At 54.5% G+C, this 21,875-nt stretch overlaps 1 protein-coding gene across 1 annotated transcript; it reads right to left on the minus strand.

Annotated features, from left to right (window-relative positions):
• Positions 1-268: 268 nt before the first annotated feature.
• TMEM200B (transmembrane protein 200B) lies at positions 269-9,499 on the minus strand. Its single transcript, XM_058819850.1, has 2 exons — positions 9,406-9,499; positions 269-2,211 (listed from the first exon to the last, which is right to left on the minus strand). Exon 2 carries the CDS (start codon positions 2,186-2,188, stop codon positions 914-916), a length of 1,275 nt encoding a protein of 424 aa, XP_058675833.1. The 5' UTR covers positions 2,189-2,211; positions 9,406-9,499; the 3' UTR covers positions 269-913.
• Between the last annotated feature and the right edge of the window lie 12,376 nt (positions 9,500-21,875).

Here is a 21,875-nt window from a genome sequence, read left to right on the forward strand (position 1 = left end):
TGCCTCTCTGGCCTCATCCCATAGAGCTCCTGCTCTGCATCCAACAGGCACCAAACAACAGAACACACTCTGGCAAAACCAGCACTGACACTCCCCCAACTCTCTGCCCCTTCTATCCTTCCTCCCACCACCTGCATCCTCCATCCCACCAAAACCCAGCACAAACAAACCTAGATCCACTGAGAGGCTCTCAGAATTGCTGCACCCCAGGTGGGCAGCAGCACCTTGCTCACTGCCTGCAATTCCTTGGGCACCTTTTACATCCCTTCTCTCCATAAAAATCCCAAACCCTGCACTTATTGCCTCATCCTCTGAATGTTGAGCAGCTGGTTATGGAGCATCCCTTCTCCGGTGGAGTCTGGGTGGGGGCACAAGGTCTCACGGACCCTCTGGACAGACGGCCACAGGCGCTGCCCCTCCCAAGCTTCCCACAGGCAAGAGGAGGAGGCAAGGCAGGACCACATGGCATCCAGGTAATATTTAATAGCCCTGTTGGGCCTACGTGCTCCGGCCAAGCAAATTTTCTGATGGGTTGAGGCTGGACAAGGGGACATCACCCCCCAAAGCATCTCCCCACCCCAAACCTACTGAGATAAAGTGCTGTGGGGGCTGGTGGGGCTTCACCTGCCCCCATGTCCCTATCCCACAATTTGTGTGGGGTCTTAAAGTGAGGACTCCTCTGGAAAAGCCACCAGGAGAAGGTCTTGTAAGGCCAAGGGCATCCACCCGGAAGGACATCCCACCTAGGCGAGTCCTCACCCAGGAGCAGAGAGTCAGGACCTTCCTCTTGGCATTGGCTTAAAAATGCCACCCCCAAAACCCCTCTTGCATGTGGGGTTTTGGGGTCACTGGTGGGTGCTGCAGGCCAGGATGAGGGACTGGGATGTTACAGTCCCCAAAGGTGCTGGGGACATCAGACCCGTGTGCCCTGCTCCATGCCCACCACCCAGGAGCTGGGCAGGGGCTGGCCCTGGCCTGGGCACTCGCTGGGCTCCAGCAGCTGGTCCGAGGACTCGCCACTGCTCTCCAGTTTGGCGTAGCCCACGAGGCTGACGTGGTCCAGCCGGGGCCAGCTCCGGTTCTTACGGTCCTTGATGGGGGCCACCAGCAGCACCCCCGGCCGGCCAAGGTCCAGGGATTTGGAGTGTCCCGGGGTGTGGAGGTGCACGTCGGGGCTCAGCTCCACCAGCGGCTCCATGCCAGGACAGCTGTCACCCATGCTGATGACGACGTGGCCACCACCACCATCAGCGTCGCGGCCGCAGGGTGCGGTGCTGTCAGCGATGGAGAGCTGCGATGTTTTGGGAGGATGCTCAGCAGGGCCCCTCTGTGCCCTCCCGCCAGCCCCCCGTGCTGCCCCGTCCAGGAGGCAGTTGTTGAGTTTGATGATGGGCAGTGTCAGGGCCCCCACGGCCGAAGACAGGAGGGACTCGGCTCCGGCGCCGCGCGGGAGGCTCAGGTTGGCCTCGGTGGAGCGGAGGCTGCGGAGAGAGGCCGCGGGTGAAGCTGCCGGGTGCTGCAGGAACTCGGCCATGGCCTGGAGCCGGTTGGGGCCGTAGCAGTCAGACCACTTGCTGCCAGGGCTGGGGCAGGGCTGACAGGACAGGTCCACCTGGTAACAGCCCTCCACGCACTCAGCGTTGGCCTTGGGGAAGGGCTGGCTGTCCCTGTGCTGGCAGCGCCCATCCTCGGGGCTGGTCCCCCCGGGCAGCCCCACTGCCAGGCTGTAGAGCCCCTTCTGCATCAGCTGCCGGGTCTCCATGTCCCTGTTCTCGTACAGCATCGTGTTGGCGCAGATGAAGATGAAGAGCCCGATGCCCATGATGACAGGGCCGATCAGCTTCAGCTTCTCACTGTGGGGCACGTGGCGCCCAGCCACCACCTCCCTCCTCATGTCCCCCACCACGCTGGTGTTCCCCACGCTGGCCTCGGTGCCCCCGTGTCCCCGGTGAGGCCAGTAGCCCACCACGGCAATGGTCATGCCCACCAGGACCACCGAGATGCCCACCATGACGAAGGCGCCCGCGGGTGAGCGCATGCGGAGCTGCCCCTTCAGCGGGGGCTCCGTCGGGGGCTGGCGCCGCAGGCGGCCCCGGCGCCGCGGGGGCACGGGGGGCACCGGCACCTTGGGCCCTCTGTGCTCCGCTTCCCGCATGGGCCCGTTGGATTCGGCGCTCCCTGCAGTCATCGTCTCCGGCGCAGCCACAATTCCTGCACGATGGGAGGAGAAAAAGGTGAGCAGGCATCATTGGGGGTCCCTGTGCCCGGGATGCTGGAGCACGGGCACCACAGGGACACTGGGAGCATTGAGATGCCAGGAGCACAAAGACATCAAGCCCACAGGTCACACTAGGCAGGGATAAGCAGCTTCACTCTGCCCAGCTCCCCTCTTTCCTCAAGTCACTTCTCTCTCCCCAGTGAGGAGTGAAGGGCTGAGGCACCCCTTCCAACCACGCTCCCAAAGCCCCCAAACTCATCCCTCTGAACCCCTGAGCTGCGCAGGACAGCTGGGACCCTGCTGTGCCACACCCAGCACGGAGCCATCGCTGCCATCGCAGTCGAAGGGACCTGTCCTAGGTCACCCCAGCCCTGCGACACCTGCAGAAGGTGCCACTCCCAGTCTGCCACAACAGCAGTGAGGGAAGGGGCTATTTATTCATCTGCTGGGGAAACTGAGGCACCTGGAAACTCAAATGAAAGGTCTGACACAGCCACACCACCCAGAGCACTGTGAGTGAGGATCCAAGCAGGACCTAAAAACCGAAACCAACATCAAGTGACTCATCAGACAGCAGGACCCAAAAATTCATGGAGAATTTAAGCTAAAAGAGCTGTTTTTCCCAATTTTCTGCTGTCTCCTACTTCCTCTGACCTGCTCAGTGCATCCCCAGGGTCCTACCCTCACACACACTAACATAAAACTCCACATCTAGGGATTTACAGCGCATGGTACGTCATTTTATCCAGAACTTTATTTCCTAGATGAGCAAAAAGGTGTGGAAGCTGCAGCCCAACACAGCAGGTGACCAGCCTGGCAGGAAGCACCAGCTGGGCTGGCACGATTGTGCTTGGGATAAGTGGAACCCTGGGAAGCTAAACCAGGCCTTGAACAAGTCCCAGACCAAAAACATCTTTAAAAAACTATAAATAAGCTGATGCTGACAGGAATCCGTGTCCTCACAGCGTGGTGCTGTGTGCCCAGCCATGGCTGGCAGTGGGGCTGGGGCAGGACGGGGTGTCCGCGCACTCGCCTGCGTGTCCTGGCACTGCCAGCATGGAAATGCTGCCCAGGCCATTCCCAAAGGAATATCCCAAAGGGGATGTGAGCAGGGAGAGCTACAGGGTGGCCCCCAGCCAAGGGATGCTGTGGGAGGGGGCTTGTCACCCCACTGCATCTTAAACTGTCAAGAAAAGCATTTGGACAATACAATCATGGATATCGAGCAAATCAAATCCAGAAACCAAACCCAAGGAGAGCCCTGCAGGAGAAGAGAGGAGGGATGACCACTCTAATTTCACTCCTCAAGATGAATGAAGTACTGAGAGCCAGTGACCAGCACCCAAACATCAGAAAAATACTACTTTTTTCCCAGTTAATCATCTTAAGGTGTTATTAGCATCAGAGAGAAGGAATTAAAAATATGAGATCCAGGATGACAGCTTGTTCCTGGCACAAGGCTGTCAAACTGACAACTCGAGTAAGGTAGATTTAAAGGGAAAAAAAAATAAAGTCCCAAACAAACCAGACCAAACCCCAGGCCACTGCTGAGTGGGGTGTTAAGGCTTTCTGAAAAATAAGTTGATAATCCCACATGGCAAAAGGAGAAACATAATAAAACCAAGGTAATGTTCATCCTAAAAAATGAGGCTTTAAATATTTTGGTATTAAAGGGAATCTACTGGACACTTGAACACATCCCAAAGACTGTGGGCTTTTTGCCTCCAAATGCCCTGACTAAGGTTATGTCTCAATTTTCTCTAATTGCCATCTTAGCTTCAAACTCTCTTAGTTTTTACAGCAAACTCTTTAAATGCCTTGCTGGCTACTTAGAGATTAAGAAGAGAATAACCCTCTACATTGCAAGAGAAAGCTCTTGGACTCTGACTGGGGGGAACATGACCCCCACAGCTCATGACCCCAGACTCACACTGAACACACTCCTGTTTTATAAAACACTCCTGTTTTATTCTGGAGCCTCAGCCATGCCTCTTTAACTCCAATTCCTCTAACCTCTCTAGCACCGCCCCCTCTCCATGTGGAATCAAGACCAGTTCCACAGGGACCAGGAGCATCCCTGATGTCCCACCTGTGGGTACAGAGAGCCTCCCATGGGGACAACAAGCTTTGCTGGGGTCCTGCCTGTGAGGACCATGAGCACCTCCCAAATCCTGCCTTGTGAGGACTACACATCCCCTGGATCCTATTCAGGACAATGCTTTGGATCTAGGTGATGTTCACCGGGGCTGCACCAGGCTGCTCTTGCCACACTTTAGCTCTGGGTACAGTCTGGAATTCATCTCAGGCTGCTTGGGAAGGGGTACAGGAAGATGAGGGGCGCCCACCCACCCCACATTCACAGGGTCCAGACCACACCGAGGCTGAAACAATCCCCCTCCCACCTCCTCTCCTCTTCCCTGGGCACAGGGACAGAGGTGCTGGCAGGGGGGACAGGCAGATGCCACCAATCTGGTTGCAGGTGGGGAATCCCTGCCCAGAGAGCCTGTCCCTTATGTGCCCACTGCCGTGTTCTGAACTTGGGAGCATTTCCCTGCTCATTGCTGGGGCTGGCTGCTCCCAGAGTTCAAAACCATTATTTTTATTAATAGAATCCCCAAGGTTATATAACCCTTTTAGAAAAAATAAATTAAAAAAATACAAAAGCCAGCGCTGCCATTCCCTCCTGCGCCCTGCAGCCGCCGGCAGTGCCGCGGATGGATGGATGGATGGATCCCACGCGGGAGCAGCGGCGCCAGACACGGCCGGGGCGCAGAACGGGGCTGGGACAGCCCGACCAGGCTGGGGACAGGCAGGGGCTCACTGCTCCTCGGCATGCCTGGCCGGCCCCGAGGCGTTTGTGGCTCACCAGGATGAGCTCTGAGGTTTCCATTCCCGGTGGGAAGGAATGACAGTGTGGAACTGTAAATGTCGTTCTGGAGCGGGATGAGCACTGCTCTGCTGCCAGGTTAAGCTCCCAATCCCCACAATAAGCTTGACATTAAAATAAACCCAAATATTTCTCTAATCCCTCCCATCACGAAGGCACATTGCTGGCTCCACCCTCCCACCTCAATCCTCTCTGGCCGCCTTCGCAGATTGATTCTCCTAAAATTTGACACTAAATCCCAACGCATCTGACAGCAGCAGAGCTGGGTGGTGGTAAAGCCGAATTTGGGAGACATCCCTCCTGCAGGCAGATCCTCAATTCCCCTGGGTGTCCCTGGGATGCTCTGCCCCTACCATGACCACACTGCCAGCTTGAATTTGCAGCATCAAAGGCTATCAAAAAGCATAAATGGCCACCAAATCTCCCTCTGGATGAGGGAAGAGAGGCTGTAACAGCATCTGGAAGTGCCACTCCAGTCCTGTGCCACAGGAGGTGCCACCCGGCTCAGTGATGGGCTGGAGATGCAAAAATGCCATATGGAAAAGGGCCAAGTGCAGGCAGCTCTGAGGTCCTTCTCCTCGCAGGTTTATCCCTCTTGCCAGTTATCCTTCCAGGAGCTTTTTCTTTTCCTTGGCCCACACCTGGAAAGGGCTTCACTGCAAGACAGCATCCACCACACAGAAGGGAATCCAGCATCTCCCTGGGGAGAGTGTTCCCATGGCTGCCATGCCCCATGCCAGGCTGCAGGGCACAATCCCATTCAGCACCCAGGATCCCACCCTGGATGCAGGATCCTGTGGGTCCTGTGCAGGGCATCACCCTGGCAGCTGGCACAGGAGCAGCCCTTGCTGTAATGAACACCCAAGAAATGCCCAACAAACAGAAAATACCTCCGCTTTCTTTTTCTTTTCCTAAAGTACTGTGACTTTAAAGATGCTCTCCTGATTTTGGGAATAAACTGGTTTTGCAATTCACTGCTATATCAGCCAGCAAAACCTGCAGTGTGCCTAAAGGCTACAGCAATGGGTGAGACCCCAAACCAGCAAGCACAGCCCAGACCCCTCTGCCTCATCCAAGTCCTGGGGAGCCTATGACCTCCAAGCCCATGGTGGCTGAGCTCCCCAAATCCCTCCCCACAAGGAAAGGGGACCCAGGCAGACAAGACCTTCTGGGAATGAGGCTGAATCGCGCTGCTGGAGCCCCCCCGGCTCTCCCACCCACAGGGAAGTTATGGAGAATGGGAATGACAGTCTGCACTGAGATGTGTTGCTTAAAAATAACTCCTTTTCAGCCCAACCTCCACCGCCGCCCCCGGCACGGGGCAGGAGGCGACCACAGGAGCAGAAGCCAGGCACCAGCTCCTTCCCCAGCCCACCTCCCATCCTGCAGGAGACCAAGGCCAAGGCCAGCAGGGGAGCAGCAGCGATCCCAGAGCACGGGGTATCCCTCAGGCTGGATACTCTGAGCCCCCATATCCCCACCTGTGAAGTGCCTCCTCCTTCCCTACTTCTCTGAGTTCACTTCAAGTTCCCCTCCTTGGCTACACATAAAGGTCTCCAGAGAAAGGGAACAGGAGAAAAATCTGCCAGACATTTCTGGGGGTTTCCCAGCTGGAGCAAACCCTGTCACCATCCCAGCATCCACTGGCAGCTCCCAGTCCAGAGCCTCCCCTGGGCTCATTCCCAAGGAATAAAACCTCCCTGTGTGAACCTGACACAAGTGTTTCCCAATGCGGTGACAAAATCCGTGGCTCCAGCTCCAGCTTTAGCTGGGGACACCCACTAATCAACCATAATTAATTAAGTTCCCTCACATAAACTTTCACATAAACTCAGTAACACTAATTACCACAGCATGGGAAGGATTATCCCCTTCCCAGCAGGAATCACCTTCTGGTCCTACACTGGGAGTCTTGCTGGGGTTGTGACAGATTTTCACCTTTGCTGCAGCGCAGAAGATGCCGGGATTGACAACCCAAAAGTCAGAAGTGCCCCGTATTCCCCTCTCTGCAGCACAAAGACCTCGGTTTTCCCAGGTGAAGGATGGGATGGAGGAGAGATGAACACAAAACCACCTCCACCAAGCACCTATCAACAGGGGCATCACCCCCACACCTGGCCCAGGGTGTGGAGAAGCATCGTGCCAGCTCCCCATCATCAGGTCACACGTCCCAGACAGTGGTCGGGAGCCACCAAGGCCACCACTGTTCCTTGGAATATGATTCAGGGAAAGATGGTACAGGGGTGATACGGGGACACACGGGTCTCTCCTTTTGCTTTCCACCTGTGCTTGACCCCAGGCGAGAGGGTCCTGATGGGCAAATGGGATGTGAGGACTCAGAGCCATCAGTACCACCACCAGCTCCAGCTCCATTCACCTTGAGTTCCCCAAACTCCTCCGTGCTCCTAAAAAATGGGGCCATGCTCTGAACGCCTCTCTAACCCTCAGGCAAAAGAAAGTGTGTGGAAACATCCCACTGATTACTAATTATCAGAGCTTGCCTTACCCAGATTTGCTCTGCTAATTAGACTAATCTCCATGGCTGGGAAATGAGCCACAGTCACCCATGGTGAGGAGCTCACGCAACTTGGACGTTGCTTAACTCTGACATGTCAGACCCCTGCAATGGGATTGTGACTCCTGGCTGCGTCTGACAGGCCATTGTTTAAAGAGACAATGAAAATCCACACATTTGGTGTTTCTCCCTCAAGCCAGTGCTGAAATCAGGACATCTGCATTGCCCAACTTTTTTGATAGGAACCAGATGCAAATAATTAATAAATCCAAATTCAAGATAATGCAGACATCTAAATTTAAATGGAGAGAGCTCTTTGCTCACTTGGAGGAGAGGGAGGAGTGAGGGGCTCAGAGGGACTTCCTGGGAGAATTCCTGCCTCTGGAAGTGGTGTGGGGTGGCAGGGTATCCGAGGATGCAGGCTGTGAGCAAGCACCTTGCAAATCCTCGCAGGCAAGAGAAAAGGCAGGAGAGTAAAAGAAAAATCCATAGGCTGAGATTTCCAGGGAATTAGGACCAAACTCTGAATCTGGCACCTTCCCTGCTGCTTCTTTGAAAAATCCCTGCCAGCAAGGAGGGAGGGGACGGGATGGAAGGATGCAGTCCAGAGGCTGCCCCCCTGCTCCCAGGCATGTCCCAAGTTATCCAGGGGGGTACAGACACACAGATCCCATCTCCCGCTCCACAGGCCCACATCACACCCGGCCTGCAAGCAATGAAGTTCCCAACTGTATTCCCAGCTGGTATCACTCTTAACTCTCAGCTTTTTAACTCCCATCTCTCCTACTCTTTACCCTGCAAAAAACATACCTTGCTGATTTCCTGAGCAAGGATCCAAACCCACCAAGAGGTGAGACAGAGACGTGGGTCTGGCACGGTCGCTGACCCCTCTGTGCCATGAAGCTCCGCCCCTTGCGCACACAGGCCCTCCTGACCCCAAACTCCAGGATCTACTGGGATAATTTCCACCCACTTCTCTCTGGAGTGTCCACATCAAACCCTATGTGGGGATGATCTGCGGGGCTACTCCTCACCCCAATCCTCTGCCAGGAGCCTCGGGAATTGCAAAAACTGCTGGCATTGGGCAGTTCTGCTCAGCTCCCGGGTTTTGGCTGTGTGAAGATGTGTGTGCCTCTGTGTGGGCTTGCACAGGACTGTGCGTGCACATCTGTGCACAGCTGGTTGTGCATGCCAGTGTGTATGTGTGGTGTGTGTCTGTGTGCGTGTCTGCGTGAGCTCGGAGTCTGTGGGAGCAGATTTGTATCTGTGGGTACACCGTGCCTGTGGGTGCCTGGTGCCCCTCAGTGTGCAGAGCCTGTGGGTGCCCGGTGCTGTCCATGGGTGCCTGGGGGGTTCCTGGTGCCTGCCTGTGGGTGCCTGGTGCTGTCCATGGGTGCGCAGGGGTGCTCAGTACGCAGTGCCTGTGGGTGCTCGGTGCTGTCCATCCATGGGTGCCCGGGGGTCCCTAGTGCCTGACTCTGGGTGCCTGCTGTCTGTCCATGGGTGCCCGGGGGTGCTCAGTGCCTGCCTGTGGGTGCCCGCTGTCTGTCCATGGGTGCCCGGGGGTGCTCAGTGCCTGCCTGTGGGTGCCCGCTGTCTGTCCATGGGTGCCCGGGGGTGCTCAGTGCCTGCCTGTGGGTGCCCGCTGTCTGTCCATGGGTGCCTGTGGAAGCTCAGTGCCCGGCGCGCATCCCGCCGTGGTCTGTGTGCCCGTGGTCTGTGGATGTGGCTGTGCACGCCCGGTGCCCCGTGTCCCCCCCGCGGTCCCCCCGTCCCCGCACTCACCGGCGGCCGCCGAGCCGTGCGCCTCCCGCCGGGGCCGGGGCCGGTGCCGGTGCCCCGGGGGCGGCGGGCGCTGGGCTCCGCCGCCGCGGCCGGGGCCATGGAGCGGCGGGAGGCAGCGCGGTGCCGCGATCCCAGCCCCGGCTCCCCGCTCGCCGCCGCCGGGACGTCTGGGCGCGGGCAGGGGGGGCGGCGGGTTCCGCCCGGCCCCGGGTCCCGCCCCGGCCCCGCGGGGGGCGGAGCGCGGCGGGCGCGGGCGGGGGGGACGGGACGGGACGGGACGGGACCCCCCGTGCCCCTCCCGGGCCGGGCTCCGCGGGGCCGGCCGCCGCTTCCCGGCCGTGCCAAAGTTGCGATCGCGGTGCGGCATCGATGGGGTTTGGGATTTTCCCGGCTCCGAGCGGGGCCGGCGGCGGCGGCGGGGGATGGAAGGGGCCGGGCTGCGATCCTTCCTCCGCCCCGCGCCTGGGTCCCCTCGCCCCGCGGCGGACCCCAGGCCCTCCCGCAGGATGGGCCCTGCTCGCCGGGGATGCTCCAGGGGAGGGTGTCCCTGCCCTCGCCAGGGGGAGGGCTGAAACCGGATGGTCTTTAAGGACCCTTCCCATCCTGACTATTCCGTGATTCTTTGGTCCTACGAAATACTCAGGGTTCAGAGACCCTTCACCCCACCAGCAAAGCCCCCCGGCCCGCCAGCCTGCAGTGCACCAGAAGATCCCAGTTCTTCAAGCCAGGCCAGCCTGCACTGGAACTGGGGCTGCTGCAGTGGTTCCCCCCTTTCCTCACAGGGATTTCAGCAGCTGGGATGAAGCATTATCCCGCGTCCATCCTGGCAGCTGGAGGTGTTTGCTGCAGTCTCCCCAGACGGTGCTAACGCGGGTTCCAGAGGCACTTTCTCCTCCAGACAGGCATAGTGCAAGGACCCTCGGCAAGGAGCTGCTCAGAGTGCAGGGCTTTGTTTCCCCTCCTCTGAACATGCCAAGGACACAGCAGATCTCTCTGTCAGCCCCAGGGATTATGGCACAGCACCCTCATTCCTGCCTCTGCATCCCCCATCCCCATCCTTCACCCTCATTTCCTCCTCCCTGTGCCCACATCCCCACAGGGCACAGAACAGAATCGCACAGCTGTAACCACAGGCACATCCTGACACACCAAAACTGCCAATCCAAGCCTTCACCAGCACATTTCCACCCCAGCACCCCAGAAGTGCTGTGGGGACCCCATATCACCCAGAGCCTCAGATGTTCTGCAAGGCAGAGGCTCTTTCTCAGCTTTTAATTAAAAGTGTGCCAAGGTCACATTCCTCAGATCCCTGCTCTCCCTAGGAAGCCACAAAACAATTCAACTCCCTGTGTAACTTTGCCACTGACACCTCACAGTCCAGAATCCAGGATCCAGCTGAATGTCTCTATGGCAGGGAGCACTTCCTGGGAAAGATTTTTAGGGATAAAGCTTAAAAATGAGGTGCAGGACACCAGGCTCCTCACCTGTCTCTGGCAGGGAGTATCATCCAGAAGGTTGATGATGAGGGAATTTAATCCCCAGTTCTGGGGGAATGCTGCACAGGGTCGGTTCTTTGCCTCCTTGCTGGGCTCAATTAAAGCAACTTCTGTGAATGTTTGGAGTTTCTTGAGGGAAGGGATTATGGCTGTGAGTCCAAGGTGCCAGCTGCATTGCTGGAGTGGAGCAATGCCTCACTCATCCAAGCCTTCCAGGCAAGGAACACCACTGCCCAGGGAAGAATGGGATTTGACTTTGGCTTGTGATACTGCTCAAGTAAACACATTCAAGGTCTCCCTTTGCCACCACTGGAACCCATCTGGGTACCCCATGATCCAGAAGAAATTAGTGCTTTTAAGCAACATTTGATTTGTATTCAGAGGCTGTACCTGTGCCAGGCAGTGCTGGCCAAAGAGCCAGAGGGAAGTGGTGGGAGCTCTGTGCTGGCAGCTTTTGGAGCAGGGCTTGGCAGCAGGGGCGGGGCAGGGGGCTGGTAGCATGGGGCTGGCAGGAGCCACCACGCTCCAGTAGCATCCCTCCCTGCACAGATTCTGTCTCCACAGCAGTTTTCCAGTCACAGGTCACCTGTGATGCCCTGAGTGAGCTGGTCTCCCCCAGGGGTCAGCTCTTAATGTGGGAAGAGATGCTGGAGGCAGGGCTGGGGGAGAGGGAAGCTGCCTGTGGTTCCCTGGGGTTAAAGTTGGACTATGCAGGGCAGGAAGAGCTCAGCTTGGATTTTCCACCCTTCCCAAGATGGAAGCTGCTGGGATGGGGATGTGGGTTCCTCCCGTGGGACCGTCTCTCTCCAGAGGAACAGAGGGGTAAAGAGAAGAGAAGAAGCCACTGGGGACAAAAGTGACAGCAGGGAGAGAAGAGGGGGCTCAGGGAGGAGGTTTTGGAGAAGAGCCCATGGCAGGGCAGGAGATGTGCAGGACCAACAGCTCAGAGCTTTTTCCCTATGCCCTGGGAGAGGGTGGCAGTGGTGGCTCCTATGGACACATCTGGGATGGGAAGAACAACAAAAAACAATATAAAAAAGAACCAACATCATTGTCTCTCTTTAAAGAGAGAAAAATTAATCTCATGATAACTGGGCACCTCCTCTTGATTTTAGGGGTGGAGGGAAACAGAATCCTTGCTTGAATCTCTGGTAATCCTGGCAAAGCCTTCTCTGCTCTCTGCTGCTTCAGGTGGGGACTGAATCTGGGCAGGAGGGACCATGTGGATGGAGGAAGGAGGACCAGGCAGGGAGTGATCACAGCCAGGATCTGAGAGCAGAGAGAAGGAATGTTGTTATGGAGAGGCTGAAAGCTCGGGGTGGGGATGACTCATGCTGGAGAACATACAGCTGTTGGAGCAGGATTTGGCACAGGCTCACGGGGCTGAGGAGCCTCCCCCATTACCAAAGAGGGGAAAGAGGAGCCTCCCTGATGGCTCTGACCTGGCAGAGGCAGCTGTCGACCTGTGCTGGAGGTGGTGGGCAGAGAATGCTGCCTGCTAAAGCAGGGTCATGGCCTGGACAGCATTTTGGGCAGGAGAGAGTGCGCAGTAGTGAGATCTCCTCTGGCTGAGGGATGTGTATCCTGAGTGCTGGGGCTCCTCTGCTCTCCATGATGCTGCCTTGGGGAAGGAGATTCAGAGCAGTGGGGTTGGGATGGGGCTGGACAGGTCAGCTGTGAAGGACAAAGCATGAAGCAGACATACCAGCTTGCCTAGTGACAGGGGAACCAAGGCATGGAGCAGAGACATGCTCCCTGTGGGCTCCTTGGCCCATGGTCACAGTGTCCTCATGCTGGGACAGGTGGATGTGGGGCCTGGAAGTGATTTCTGTCCAGGGAGTCAGACTGCCATCCCTCCTGGGCTGCTGGCAGCTGGTGATTGTAGGGCACCAGAGCTTCCATCCAACTCCCATCCAGCAGAAGATGCTGCAGCAGCTTCCCCAGAATTCACAAGGCTGCCACAGAGCTAAGGGGGAAAAACAGTCCCCCACATCCACTGGAGCCAGGGCAGGCAGACAAGGAGATTTGGGCAAGGCATTAGGAGCAGAAGGGTGACCCAACACCTTCCCAAAGTCACTTTCAGAGAGATGGTTTTTGTATGATGCCTGGAAATAACCAGAGCACGAGATTCCTGGTGCCGTGGGCTAATAGCTCCATAAGCTGCTTCAGAGGTGGCCCCATTACTGGGGTAAGTGAAACAACTGTAAATACAAACAGACTTGTAATTAATCATGCTCTGTAAATGTGAAGTCATTATCTGTATGTCCCTGGAAAAGTAATTATCTCCAGCTTTTCAATAAGAACTTGGAAAAACCTGAAGAGTTGAGTTCTGGAAATGTCATCCATCTCCATGTAGAAGAAAAGCTGCATATTTTCACATATTAATGCAAGTTAATCGAATGTACAAAATAAGTGATATTTAATACATCTCCAAAGCTGTAAGTTAGATGCCTCTTCTCTTCCCAGGGACTTATGAAAGTGTTTCGCAAACTTTTCCAGTATTGGACGCATTCTGTGCTGCTGTGTTTAATTTTCTAGCCAGTGGACATAAGATGGGATCTGATTTACAGATCTGTCCTCCTCTGCCATGTAAAGCAATCCTTCCTTGCCTGACCAGGCTCATGGGTGCAGAGCTCTGTGTAACGAATTCCTCTTTCCAAACAACAAAACCCAAATGTTTTCCAGTTGAAGGGAACATCAAGTCGACGACTTCAAGCCAAAGCACAGCTCTGTGGAGTTTTATGCAACAGAAAGTCCACAGAAACACACCCATGCTTGACCAAAAATATCTGGGAAGATGACATTGCCTGCTGCATTTGCATTCCCGATGCTCCAGCAGCCACTTGGGGAGAGGAAGAGCAAGAGGAGGAGGAGGAAAAGGAGGAGCAGGAAATGAGAGGCTGCAGAGCTGGGGCAGCCCTTGCCAGGAACTGCCGGGCCATTGCATTTCCAGCTTGGGCAGCGCAGTGTCAGCACGGGCTGGGTAGGACATCTGCACTGAAGGGGGTTTAACGTCACCCTGTGTCTCTAACACGCACTGAGAGCAGAGAGCTGCAGGGAAGGTGCTCGATCTTGTGCACACACACCCAGCGCTCTGTGGGTGGCTCAGGCTGGGGTCAGCGCAGCCAGAATGAATTTTAAGCGGCCAGAAACATTCAGGAGAGGAGCTTTTGCTCTGGAGTAGCTGCATTTGGTCATCACTTGCTTTTCTTGGTCACACAAAGGATCAAGATCCACATCCTGATGGGAAGGGTAGACTTTCTCTAAGGATTATTCAAAAATGCGCCAAAAGGCTCATCCTTCTATCTCTTCACCAGCTTTCAGAGAGTTTCTTGCATCAAAGTGTTTTGGTGTGTCATTTCAGTTATATCCTAAATTACTAAGCATTAGTGCTTGCTAATGTTGAAGTAACAGAAATAAAAGCTGAAGTATTTCAGCTAAAGCTGGGATGAGATATTTTACAGAAATGCAATATTCTGAGATTGCCTTTTCATTTCAAAATGAGCCATAATATTTCCAGCTCCACATGCTTCTTGGTGAAGGAAATCTGGATTTTTCAACCCTTTCTTGCTTTGCTGGAGCAGGCAGGAAAAGATTTGAGACAGGCTGTGTGAAACCTTGGTTGCTTGGGGCAGGGGTTGAGGGATCCTCCTGATGTCTGATCCTACAGGAGAAATGCCATGAGAATCCAATGAACCCATCAGGGCCAAATTTGAACAGTCACTGAGGGAAATGCATTTTAGACCCTGTTTAATCAAACTGCTGAACTTGTCACTGCAGGAGCTCAAGAACATGTTCAGAAGGGGCACACTGCAATTGAGGGGGAAGAGCTTCATCATCAGCTACCAGACGTGGTCCATGGGATGACAGGATGACATCTGTGCTGCAGAAGCCCTCGAGGCATTGTTTCTCTGAAGGGATGGAGCACACCAGGGGAGCATTTTCTTCCATCCATCCCTGACCCATGCTGAGATCCACATCTGGAAACTCTCCCATTCCTTTTTCCCTCCTCCATTAAATCACACCCTCATTAGCACCCAGCCTTCATTAGCAGCTTGCAGGGGGAAAGTGCTGTGCCCTGAAGGAGATGTGAAACCACAGGGTCTGGCAGTGTCTCTACTCCTTGTTCCCACAGTGGGACATGGAGCCATCCTGTACCAAAAGCCCCTTCCCAAAACACTTTAATATCTGCTTGGGTGATGCAGGAGCTGAGCATCCCCAGTCCATCACACAAGGAAAACTGCACGACTCGGATGTCTGGGTACCCATGAGACAGAAATGTCCCTTTGTCTGTCTCAATTCACAGGCTTAGGACACATCTTGGCTCAGAACATTAAATGGCCATTATTGGCAATTCAGATGCCTGAGACCAGTGTTTCCAAAATACAGCAAATATCCTCACTGAAATGATGTCTCTTGCTGTGCCTGAGCACCAGGTCTTCCAGCAGCCCTAGAGAAGGCCCTGGTTCTGCTACCAAGCTGCTAAAGGATTAGTAAAGTAAAAAAACAAAAACCCAAACCAGAATTAAAAAATCACCCAGTGCAATATCCACAGCCTTTTCTTGTGCTTTAAAGTTGGCAACTGAGGGGAGGCAGGAGCAGGAGGAGCCTGTGCAGTGCCTCAGCACTAACACATTTATCTGCTCCTTGGCCCATCAGCTGCATCTCAGCATCTCTGGAAGATTATTGCATTTATCCATGTCCCTGTTTCAAATAACATCCAGGGAGCTGAGACCTCAGGAGGGGAGAGAGCTTGGTGAGATCCCCTGGAAAGGGAGATGAGCCCAATTCAGCCACAAAGCTTTCTTGTTTGGAATATTCTGTTTCGTCCCAGGATACAAACTCATCCTCTGCAGCCCTTTCCTTGACAGATTTGGATCCCCCCACCCACATCACCTCACAGACACGGAGCCACTGCACAAAAGAGCTTCTCCCACTTTCTGGAGCATGGGAGGATTCAAAATGCTCCCCCACCCCTCACAGCAGGGCAGCCCCCAAGGCTTTAGGGGATCTCAGCCCTAGAACACCAGAACCCCAGCACAACCCTCACAGATCCTTCCTCCCCTGCTCCCCGGGGACACCAGCCTAGAAGCAGGGCTGGAGCTGCACCCTGATTGCCTTTAAGGTGTTGGCAAAATTAACCTGATAGGTTTGGAGCTGTGGGACCCAAAAGGCAGGAACACCCAGGCATTGAACAGCAACTGTCGAGGAACTCATTTCTCTCTGGTCTGCTCAGACATGGGGTTTGTCTTGGAGAAATTATTTTCTCTCCCCTGGGAAGGTCCTGGAAACCCCTTGGCTGCTCAATGGTTGAGATATGGCGACTTCATCAAAAGCCATGGGGCTTATATAGGGCTGGGATTCATCCAAAAGACACATTTCCACCCAAAGGGCACTTTGCTACCCAAAGCAAGCTGGAGCAGAGCCTGTTTGCCATATGGTGCAGCCAGGAGTAGCTGGAGCAAGGCTGTGGGGAGCTTCCACAATTGCATCTTTGCAATTTCTTCTCTAAAGTGAGAAGATCAAGAGGAAGAAGAAAGAGAGAGGGGACATTTGCAGGCATCCTTCTCCTTTCCTGCTGGAAAGCTCAGATGTTGAGGATGGGAACGCACCACACCTGTGATTTCCAGGAAATTATTTGGGCTACAGCATCTCACTGTGCTTGACCTTCCCAGGTCACTGAGAGGCTCCATAGACAGAGTAAGAAGAGCTATTAACGCTAATGGGTGGGAAGTGGCCATGAATAAATCAGCAGCATCTTTCCAGCCATCAAAGCCTGAAACTCTCCCATATGGAGCAAAGAGCAGATGGGAGGGAGGGTGATGCATGTCTGGTTTATGACAGGGGTTATCAGATGCTGTTACCTACCAGCCTCAGAGACTTGGCCCCACAGATCCCCACCCAGCTGCCATGGGGGGATTTTGGACCTCAGCCCCCAGCCCTGAACAGAAATCCCCTCCCAAAGCCACAGCTGAGCATCACAGAACGAAACCTTTCCCTTTGGAACAGCTCTGGGCTGGATCTGTGCAGGGGTTTCACACTTCCCTGCCCTTTCAATGTCACAGATGAGAGACAAGATGAGGAGAAGCATCGCTAGCCCAATTCCTCCCTGTAACCAGACACATCCCTCTTCCTCCATCCATCCAGCCTGGCCCCAGTAATCCCAAATCCCAGGCATTAGACATTTAATCTTGCATTTTATCATGTCTCCTCTTACCAGAGGGTCTGAAATTAAAAGGGAAGGAGGGAAGAGCTGAGCTCCTGTGAGTTTAATTGGTTCTGGCTGATAGATAAGAAGGAAGGAGGGAAACACAGCAGTTTCTTCTGCTGGCTTTCCCTGGTGTTTCCTGAGCAGCTGTAACTATTCCAGAAGAGGGAAAGAGATGCAGGATCGGGGAGGGAGAGGCCAAATGCCCCCTCCTAGGACAGAACAGGAGCTCGTGTTTGTGTCTCAGCTGGCCCCGGGCATGTGGAGCTGAGCCAGCAGCCTTGGCTGCACCCTGTGGACATCATTTTCCATGATGCAAACGGGGACAGAGGGAGAGAGGCCAAGGCAGGGCGTGGATGAGGCAGCGGGTTGGTGCCTTTGATGTTCTCTCCTGCCACCCAGAAAAGTTGGAGGCATCTCCCCTGCCCCCGGCTGCTGCTGGGGAGGGTCCCACGGGGGCTGTGAGTGGGGCGGGATGCTGAACACTGCAGCCAGTGGAATAGACTGAGACAGAGCCAGAGGGGATGGAGAACAATGAGCTGGGGGCCAGAGATCCCCATTTCCAAGCACAGCAGACTGGATTTGGCTGTGGCTCCCAGGGGGTACATGGTGCAAGTCACACCTCCTTTTGCTAATGCCCTATGGGTTCTGGCATATAAAAATGCCAGTTTCTATTCCCTCCCCCCAGCCTGTAATACATCCTTGGGACATCTCAGATTTTTATCCCAGAAGTCTCAGAGCAGGATACTGAACCATTCATGCAGAATACTGCAACATCTTGCTTGTCATCCCTGGGTCCTGCTGATGCTAATCAAAAAGGGTGTTGCCCTGGTTAATAAAAGCACTTATTTTATTATTATTGGCAGAATAGGTAATTTTTAATTGCACTCTCCATCCCCCAGATGAAATGAGGGACTGTACTTTGATCTCAGTTGAAAAAATTACAGGTATGTGCTATATGTATATGGATATATTTTATATATATCAATACATTATTTTCTAGATGAAAATAGATCCACAGATGATTGGAAATTTTTTAAAAGCCCACATGGTTAAGCTGTAGCCCCATTTTTCCTTATTTATCAGAAAAAAGCAGCATGTAGGAGTTCCAGCACCCCACACCTGTGGCTCTTGGATGGGGAAGGTAACTGGGAACCACGGGCTGGGATGCTGCAGGATTTCCCCAATGCCAGCCTGCAGGAGCAACTGGGAGAAGATGAGGTTTGGAAAAGCCTCACGTACTTAAAGAATAATGCAACCTGCCAGGCACTTAATGCAGCCAGATAAATGGAACTGCCAGCTGGAGCTCAGCCAGGAGAAACTGCCTGAGGCAGAGGCTCTGGGGACAGGGATGAGCTTGGGGATAAGGCAGGACAGTTCTGGAGCTGCCAGAACTGTCCTGTGAGGTCTTTCCTTGTGTGAGTGTGCAGAGGCTTTGGAAATAGGGCAAGATGGGGAGGTGGGATCTCCCTGTGGTGCTGGGCAGGATCCCCAACCAGGCTGGGATAGCTGAGGGTGGGCAGGAAGGGTCCAGGGAGACTTGAGAGTCCCTTCCAGGGACTAAAGCTTTCCAGGAGAGCTGAAGAGAGACTTTGGACAAGGGCGTGGAGGCATAAGAGGGGAGAATGACTTTCCACTGCCAGGGGGCAGGGATGGATGGAACATTTCCTCTGAGGGTAGTGAGACCCTGGCACAGGGTGCCCAGAACAGTTGTGACTGCCTCATCCCTGGAAGGGTTCAAGGCCTGGTTGAATGAGGCTTGGTCTAGTGGAACTCTCTGCCCATAGCACAGGGGTGGAATGAGATGGGTTTTATGGTCTCTTCCAAGACAAATCATTCTGGCATCCTGTAATCTGGGGAGATGGCTTAAATCAAGGGAATCACAGAATTGTTCAGAGATCATCAAGTCCAACCATTCCCCAGCACTGCCAAGGCTACCATTGACCATGTCTCCAAGTGATACATCTGCACATCTCTCAAATCCTTCCCTGCCCTGGGCAGCCTGTGCTAGAGTTGGATCACCCTTTCAGTGAAGAAATATTTTGTAATATCCCCCCTGAGCCTGCCCTGGCCTAGCCTGAGGCCGTTCCCTTTCCTCTTGTCCCTGTTCCCTGGGGCACAGCCCGACCCCTCCGGCTGTCAGGGAGTTGTGCAGAGCCAGAATATCCCCCCTGAGTCTCCAGGCTGAGCCCCTTTCCCAGGTCCTCAGCCATTCTTCATCAGATCTGTGCTGCAAATACCCCACAAGATGAACAAGAGACGTCCTGGTGTCCCCAGCAGCCCCCTGGGCACTGGGCATGGGGCACAAAACCAGCAGCGTCGGGAAGTTTAACTTCCCGAACTGGCAACACCCCCAGTGTGTGAGCATCCCCCAGACGGCTGCTCTGCAGGGAAATGGGCTCACAGAGAACATCCTGCAGCTCAAACTGAGCCTGAGAACCAGGCTGTGCCCGTGCCGGCCCAGCATCCTCCGCAACGGGCTCCATATGGCAGCTATTGCTGCTGGCAAGGGGAGAGGTGTGCACTGTGAACGCAGACACACGGACACACGGACACATGGACACACAGACACACACACACACAAGGACACAGAGACACACAGACACACGGACACACACGGACAGACACACACAGACACACAGACACAGACATGGACACACAGACAGACACACACAGACACACAGACACACGGACATACAGACACATGGACACACGGACACACACACACACACACACAGACACCCACACACACACACCCACACAGACACACACACACACACACCCACACAGACACACACACACACACACAGACACAGACACACAGACACACACACAGACACACACACAGACACAGACACAGACACACACAGACACACACAGACACAGACACCCACACACACAGACACAGACACACACAGACACACACACAGACACAGACACCCACACAGACACAGACACACACACAGACACACACACACAGACACACACACAGACACACACACAGACACAGACACAGACACACACACAGACACACACACACAGACACAGACACACACACAGACACACACACACACAGACACAGACACACACACAGACACAGACACACACAGACACACACACAGACACAGACACACAGACACACACACAGACACACACACAGACACAGACACACACACAGACACACACACAGACACACACACACACAGACACAGACACACACACAGACACAGACACACACACCCACACAGACACAGACACACACACAGACACAGACACACACACAGACACACACACAGACACACACACACACAGACACTCACATATACACACACAGTGCGTTGTTGTCGTCTCCCTGCCCCGTCCCAAGCCCCCAGCTCCTCCCGGTGCTTTAATCATCTCCACATTCTCAGGAGGGAGCGCAGCCAGCGCCCCAGGCTGCCTGTGTGGGCTTTGGGCCCAGCTCGCTCAAAGGAGCCCGGCACGGCCTCAGGAGGGCTCAGCCTTTCCCTGCCCCATCCTGGGCTTTGCCTCTTGGGGAGGAACATCCAGAAGCTGCCACTCCAGACCCTGGATGTGAGCGCTGTGAGCTCCTGCTGGCTCGGGACACGTTTGGAGAGGGTGGCTGAGCACACAGGCATTAATGAGAGAAGCCAGTAATGCTGTTTGCAATTAAACAGCTCAGCCCTTTCCAGAGCAAGACTGCTTCTCACCCCTGAACTACAGCAACCTTCAAAGCCTTTGGCCAGAGTTCCTTGGCACAGGGTGAGTTTTCACCCCTCCTGTCCAAGAGGTCTCTGGAAAGGACTCTCTGACGGTATGAGCAGAGCTGAGGAGGCTGGATGCTGGAGGGAATTCAGGAGGGGAAATTACCCCAGTTACCACTCAGAAGTTTTACCTCAGAAACACCAAGCCTCCTCCAGCCCATCCCAATCCGTGCTCTGCATCCACAATGGCAGCGAGTGGCTGCGGCCGGGGCCTGGTGCCAGCCCCAGGACAGCACAGCCGAGCGGGCCCTGCTGCAGAGACAGCAACAACCATGGAAAGTGCTCCTCATAATCCCTCTGGAGAGGATCAAGCCATGCTGAATGCAGAAATGAAGACATTTTATGGCCACCTAAGGACTGAGCAAGAGAGCAGACACCAGCAAAGGGATCCATGAGGGAATGAGTGGAAGTAACAAGAAACTGGGGTTTTTTTGGGAGCAAAAGGGATAACTTTCATTTAGGGAACCTGACACTGTTTCTCCAAGTAAGTTTTCAACTACAGACTGGGAAAATCCTGTAATAATTATGTTCATGGTGTAGTATTACGGAAAATGCTGTAATGAGATTGGGGCTGTGCTAGGCTCCTCCAGAGAGCAGAGGGGGAACATGCACAACCTGCTCCATGTGCCCACTCCCCTCCATCCTCTCCTGCTCCCGGCAGAGATTCCAGGATTTGGGAACCCTCCTGATGCGCAAAACACCATCATGAGGTGAGGAAAGGCTGCAGGTTTCTCCCAAGCTGGAGTGAGCTAATGAAGGTCTCAGGACACCGTGGCTTGGCCGAGGCTTTCCAGCCCTCTGATCCTCTTCAGCTTCATCATCTCCACCAGTGAGATTTTCCTGGAGGTATTTCTGGCTCTTTCTGTGTTGCTCTCCATATCCCACTGAATATTGCATGTGCTATCCTTCCCCAAGGACTGTTAGTCTGAAGAGAACTGATTCTTTTCTAGAGCTGCTAAATGGCACCTCTCCTGTTCCCTGGCGTGATTAGATCTGTGCATT

Source organism: Ammospiza caudacuta, chromosome 25, assembly GCF_027887145.1.
Source record: "Ammospiza caudacuta isolate bAmmCau1 chromosome 25, bAmmCau1.pri, whole genome shotgun sequence".
In the NCBI taxonomy this organism is placed as follows: domain Eukaryota; kingdom Metazoa; phylum Chordata; class Aves; order Passeriformes; family Passerellidae; genus Ammospiza; species Ammospiza caudacuta.

Bases quoted from the DNA above. Each gene is read 5' to 3' on its own strand.
- TMEM200B (XM_058819850.1), bottom strand. From the start codon at position 2,188: ATGACTGCAGGGAGCGCCGAATCCAACGGGCCCATGCGGGAAGCGGAG.